Source organism: Centroberyx affinis, unplaced genomic scaffold (assembly GCF_046629955.1).
Source record: "Centroberyx affinis isolate AG114_WGS23_722 - 3 ecotype Tasmania unplaced genomic scaffold, CSIRO-AGI_Caff_v1 ptg004497l_1, whole genome shotgun sequence".
Taxonomy (NCBI): domain Eukaryota; kingdom Metazoa; phylum Chordata; class Actinopteri; order Beryciformes; family Berycidae; genus Centroberyx; species Centroberyx affinis.
The window spans coordinates 87,995-94,523 of NW_027282146.1; the positions used below are offsets into that span (position 1 = coordinate 87,995).

General features: G+C 41.4%; 1 protein-coding gene across 1 annotated transcript; it reads left to right on the plus strand.

Moving 5' to 3' along the window:
• Window positions 1-3,195: 3,195 nt before the first annotated feature.
• On the plus strand, window positions 3,196-6,111 carry LOC139665232 (sperm-associated antigen 6-like; the record flags this gene model as incomplete). The annotated part of the gene is made up of 5 exons (XM_071544224.1): window positions 3,196-3,220; window positions 3,344-3,439; window positions 3,634-3,800; window positions 4,965-5,148; window positions 5,906-6,111. Coding segments are annotated over exons 1-5 (678 nt in total), but the record flags the coding sequence as incomplete, so codon positions are not given.
• Between the last annotated feature and the right edge of the window lie 418 nt (window positions 6,112-6,529).

The following is a 6,529-nucleotide window of genomic DNA, read 5'->3' on the forward strand; positions in this document are numbered from 1 at the left end:
TTTGAAGTGTTTCAGAGAAGTTGATCTTGTTCCAATGAAAGAAAAAGCCTATACTTGGGGAAAGGAAGTGTGTGCGGGGCTGTGGGCTTCATGGAAAATAGACTAGGCTCGTGCTGGTCTGTGGAGAAGAAATCCACTTTACTGGAAAAAAAAACTCTTGTAGCTGCAGTGGAATCCGATTGCTTATCCTCCACATCTTTAACACGTAGGCTAAGCAGTTTTAGAAACTCCACATGTAAATAGCAACAAAATGCATATTTAATCAGCGATGATGTTATTCTCTTCCCCTTTACTCCGAGGGAATGACATGGGCTCTCACTCAGCTCCATTTCATGCTCAATGACAGATGTTTCGATGTCTCCCGTGTTTTCCGTATTTGTATCGCTCGATTGTATGGACAACTTATTGTATTGTTACTGTTGCACAGTATAAAAACATCTAAATAAAACATTTTACACTTATTAAAAGACGTCGATTTGTTTATTTTTGTTAAGAGTGTTTGTTGAGAGAGATCGCAGCCTGTCTGGTGTTTTGCATGAATTGATTAGGCGAAATGAACGAAAAGCGAATTCAAATCAGCAGACAATGAATGCGGAGAGGCAGAAACAACCAGATGTCTGTTGGATCAGCAGATTTAACTCCATTAACGAGGGAAGCCTGAGCGGTCTGGAGAGGAAACCTGCCTCGCAAGTCATGGTAATACTGAGATGAATACGCTACATTTTATTTTAGACTCTTGTCACTATTTTGGGATTTTTTTTTATTGAACATTTATCACTTGAATAAATTCCATTGCAACGAACTGCAAAAGATTAAATAGAAAATTAATTTATAAAACGTCTAGCCATATAAGAGTCTAGTCTACTTTAAAATGCATCATGGGCATTTTATTTTTTATTCCAAAATGTAACTTTCAGCGTAGGGTAAATATTTCATCGCCCATTAACGTTTGCACCTGCTGTTATTTTAGTTGAATTAGGCTTTGAGCCTGGCGAGCCTTGATCTAGCTTATGTGCAACTACATGTTGAATATTTGTCTGCTAGTGCTTTTTTTCTTTTTTTGTCCCAGATAGGCTATAGGCCTTTACCTTCTTAGAGTAGCCTATATTTAACTTCAAGGTTTTATTCGCCAAATTGGCTACTGATTGTCAAATCCCGGGGACATAAATGTAATTTGGTTAAATGCTTAGAATGAATAAATAGACAATTTAGCCTGTAGTAGAAAATATAAATGCCTAAATATAAATATATTTCGACAACCTATCAATTCAAGTAGGCTAAATTGCCAATATTATTATTATTTTTTAAATATTCAGCCTAATCTGAAAATAAAAAAATGAAAAAATAGGCGACCTATCTTTGGGTTTACACCACTCATTTAGGTGAGCTCATTATGATAAATTTAGATAAATTATTTGCTTGATAAACTTTAGGCTAGTTGTCTAATAAAATAATATTTCGAATAAGATAGGCCTAATTAAAAATAAATAATCTACCTGATTAGTGATTTTCTGATTATCATGTTAAGGCTGTATTTAAATGGAAACATTGTGCAGGATGTTTTAATACTGATTAATACGGTAGGAGTTATGAGCTGTTCCAAGTTTTAGTTTATATAGGCTACAAAAAGGTCAAAGTAGAAACCATAGTAATTAAGTAATTAAGTAATTAAGCAATATCTAAATTTAACTTTGGCTGCCATAGGACAATTTATATCTTATTAAAACTGAAACAAAGAAATGCAACAAAATAATGAAATAAAATTATTCTAATTAGGCTACATGCACAGAATCACCTGTCCTTCGGCTTAATTGAGTGTGACAATTTGAAGTGAATGTAATTAGCCTATCTGACGTGTCAAACATGATAGGAAATCGATCAAACAACCTAGATTTTTCACATAGGCATAGGTGAACTAAATTAATAAAATCCTCCATGGGGAAAAGGTGTTAGATCTTGATTTTACAACCCAGAACAAGGAAGAATTAGGCTGTTTTATTACAGTGGTTGGTGGCTTCAAAATGTATTCTGAATGATAGAAGATTTTAAATATCTTCTGAATTATAGTTGGTTCCTGCTAAAGCGGCTGGCAGAGAAACCGACCAGCTTTATAGGCCTAATAATTTCCCCAATTAGACAATCTGATGAAGGTTGGCCTATATGAATAAATCGATAGTCTGTCATTAGAACTGGCGTGTCCAAAATATATTTTATTATAGGCTGTCATTATGTTATAACTTATTACCAGACTACATCTGTTATGGTTACAGAGCTCGATTTAAACAAGAACCACTTTTAAAATTAGGCTGCTAAAATTAGCCTACTGCCACACCAACGCTTATTTTTCAAGAATAGGACATTTTCCACAAAAGTGTGTAGACTGTTAACATCCTAAATTGGGCTATGCCTCTCCCTCGCTCTCTCTCTGTGTGTGTGTGTGCGAGTGAGAGAGAGAGAGAGAGAGAGAGAGAGAGAGAAAGAGAGAGAGAGAGAGAGAGAGAGAGAGTTGGACTCAACCTGTGTAAAAATAAATTATTTAAACGTGAAGTGGCTACTAGTTTCAGTTTAAATTGTTGTTGTTGTTGAACCTATAGAGTCAGTCTATAGGTAGGCTCTATAACGTTGCAAACCGATCAGAAGTCAGTGAATATCAGTCAGTGATCAGTGCGGCACCATACAAGCTGCGGTTTAACTGAACTGAAATTTAATCAACGTTTTTACGACGTTACAATGTTTTCAACCAGTATTGTGCGTTTCGCTTTTACTCAAATCACGACGTATCGAAAGCGTGTGGCAGATCCGCTACAAAGAGGCTGCTGTTGTCTTTTCGCGGGAACAAAACAGAGAGCAAACAGAGAGGAGGAGGCAGCAGCGAGCTCTCACTCTCGACCTATTTCCGGGAAGAACAAACGTCACAGCGAACCGCAGCGGATCACAGTCCACCGAGTGATTCATCTCTCCACTAGACGATCTTTGGCAAGGCAAGGCAGGACAGGAGCGACAGCCATTCTGCTTCCTGGGTGTTGCCAGGGCAACACTAACAACAACACTAACTGACCCAAACCTGACGACTGCACAGAGTAAAGCTGCATCGCAGGCTGCAGTAGTCTAAATGCGTTTTCTGGGCTAGATAAACCAACTCCACTGCTGTAAAATAGTTCTTTAAAACGAGGCTTTTTGGATCAGTCTGTAATAATGAGTCAACGACAGATTTTACAAGGTAAGATCGAATTTATTCCCAATTCCTGGGCAATTCCTGGGTGAGCTGTTTTGATTCACATCAGGGAGATTCCACCAGTAATTTAAACTGCCTCACTGCTGCCATGTCTGTTGTGTTCTGCAGTTTTCGAGCAGTATCAGAAATCAAGGATGCAGTTTGTACAGACTGTTGCTGAACTGGCAACCAGACCACAAAACATAGAAACCCTACAAAGTGCAGGTAAGTAAAAAGACTAGCCTACTAACTAGCTACACCTGCTACTTGCACAGCATTCAACTTCTTTCTTTCTTTCTTTCTTTCTTTCTTTCTTGCTTTCTTTCTTGCTTTCTTCCTTCCTTCAACACACCTCTCCTCTCCTCTCCTCTCCTCTCCTCTCCTCTCCTCTCCTCTCCTCTCCCCCCTCCTCTCTCCAGGTGTGATGTCCCTGCTGCGGCCCCTGCTGTTGGACGTGGTTCCCACCGTCCAGCAGACGGCGGCTCTGGCTCTGGGCCGGCTGGCCGACCACAGTGACGACCTGGCCGAGGCCGTGGTGAAGGGAGACATCCTGCCGCAGCTGGTCTACTCTCTGGCCTCGCAGAACGTCAGTGTCAGTTTATTGCACTTGGGTATATCTGCAACTACATCGCTGTTGGCCCTGTGGACGCTCGTTCTGGGGTTGTGTGTGTGTGTGTGTGTGTGTGTGAGAGAGAGAGAGACAGAGACAGAGACAGAGGCTCTCACCCTGTGGGGCACCAGGGTCAGGCTTCTGAATGGGAGAGTGTATGTTGGGCTAACTTGGCAGTCTGCCTGGGGGGCTACTTCAAAACCTAAGAGCCCTTTACCATGAGAGCAACCAAGCCTTTCTTTTCTCTCTCCATCTCCTCCTCTCTCTCTCTCTCTCTCTCTCTCTCTCGCTCTCTCCCTCTCTATCGGCCCACTTAGAGGCGTCAGACTTCCTATGGGGATTGGAGGCAAGGTTTAGTACTTGTTTGTAATGGGAAATTATGCACTTTTGGATGCAGTTGTTCAACATGCATACCGGTGTTGTCCTGGAGAAACCTTGCAGCTCCAGAGAATAATCTTTTCAAAGATTGTTTGATTGGTTTGCTGAAAAAAAAGACATTTTTATAATGCATTCCCAATGCTATGGCTTGGTCTGAGGGCCATGGCATATTTTCCATTCAGTGAAGACAAGGTCAGTTAGAGTATGGCCGGTATCGGTTTTTGAGGGCTGATACGGTTATCAATCATTTTAGACTGAAGTCGCCAACAGCTGATATTTTGTGCCAATATTCAATATCTTTAAATTGGCTTGGTCTGAGGGCCATTGCATATTTTCCATTCAATGAAGACAAGGTCAGTTAGAGTATGGCCGGTATCGGTTTTTGAGGGATGATACGGTTATCAATCATTTAGACTGAAGGCGCCAACAGCTGATATTTTGTGCCAATATTCAATATCTTTAAATTTGAGAATTTTCATGGCAGTAATGTCAAGGATTCCGTTCATGGGACACTAAAACTCCAATGAAACTAATGACCCACCACACATATTCAGTGTTTGGAGAATCTCAAGGCCTTTAAATTAAGAGTTAATTCACAAAAACAATTATTGAGCAATTAAACAAATATATAAAATGCGCAAAGAATAGAATATTTCACTGTTTTTATGCAGGTGTGGTCAGGGAGGAACTTCCATCATATTGGTTTCTGCAGGACCCTGACAGTTGGTGTGTGTGTGTGTGTGTGTGTGTGTGTGTGTGCAGAGGTTCTATAAGAAGGCAGCAGCCTTCGTGCTGCGGGCGGTGGCCAAACACTCCCCGGAGCTGGCCCAGGCCGTGGTGTCCTGCGGGGGGGTGGATGCCCTGGTCCTGTCCCTGGAGGAGTTTGACCCTGGGGTGAAGGAGGCCGCCGCCTGGGCTCTGGGCAACATCGCACGCCACAACGCACGTAAGGAGGACAGATGTACTCCATCTCTCTCTCTCTCTCTCTCTCTCTCTCTCTCTCTCTCCCCCCCCCCCCCCCCTCTCTCTCCCTGTATTTCAGTCTCAATTCAAACAGCTTTATTGCCATGGTAAGATTTTTCTTACATCTCTCTATCTGTCTGCCTGGGTTAAATCACATGGCACAGCACACATAAAGTCACAATGAAATGAAAAACTTTTTCACCTCGTTAGCTAATTGTCCATGCCATAATATACACATATTTAACAATAAATGCCAAACAATTTACACACTTTTTATTTTCTTGTATTTTCACATCCCATTACATTTACTTCTTGGAAAACGATGTATCTTTAATGGTGACTTCACTGCTGCTGTACCAGTAGATGTACATAAAAAATCCAACCAATAAAACCATCACAGATTTTTGACCAGTCCCACCCCTCTGCCCCTCCCATCAAATAAAACTGCCTTTCTCTCCCTAACTGATCTCCCATTGGTTGACTGATCCCTCCCCATGTTATGTCCCACCCCAACATCCTGTTTCAACAGGAAATACATCACATTAAGGAAGCAAGATGCTCTCAAACTGTGGTTCCATTGTGACTCACTTCTCTCTTTCACTTTTCTCTTTCAACACAGACACCCATGCACACACACCATGCACACACACCAGCATACACACACATACTCACACACAAACACAGACACAGTTACCACTGCACCACTCAGCGTCCCTCTCTGTTGTCATGACTCTGTGTAGAGCTGTCCCAGGCGGTGGTGGATGCGGGTGCCATTCCCCTGCTGGTGCTGTGCCTCCAGGAGCCTGAGGTGGCCCTCAAACGCATCGCGGCCTCGGCCCTCAGCGACATCTCCAAACACACTCCGGAGCTGGCCCAGACCGCGGTGGACACCGGGGCCATCGCACACCTGGCTCAGATGATCCTCAACCCGGACGCCAAGCTCAAGGTGGGACCTTTATTTTGACAATCCTGTGGCCATTTTCTGTTTCTCCAAATCAGCTTTTGTTTTAAACTCCACTGGGGATTCATAATAGCATGAATGAAAGGGACCCAATAATAATAATCTCATTTGAATCCCCTTTTTTAAATATTGAAAAATCTAATCAGATTATTGAGACATGCATGCTTAATATTTGTTTACACTCACTGCCACCAAATTTACAGAAGAAATTTTTCCCAATTGTATATATTCAAAATAATTTTTCTACAAATGTGTATTTATTGTTGGAGGCTTCAGGCTATAAACAATGTATATATATATTTTTTCAAACATGGATTTCCTATCAGATTTGTTTATCATTATATTCCACACTGATGATGATCTCAACAGGATATACTCACATCAGATTTTGTTTCTATAAATT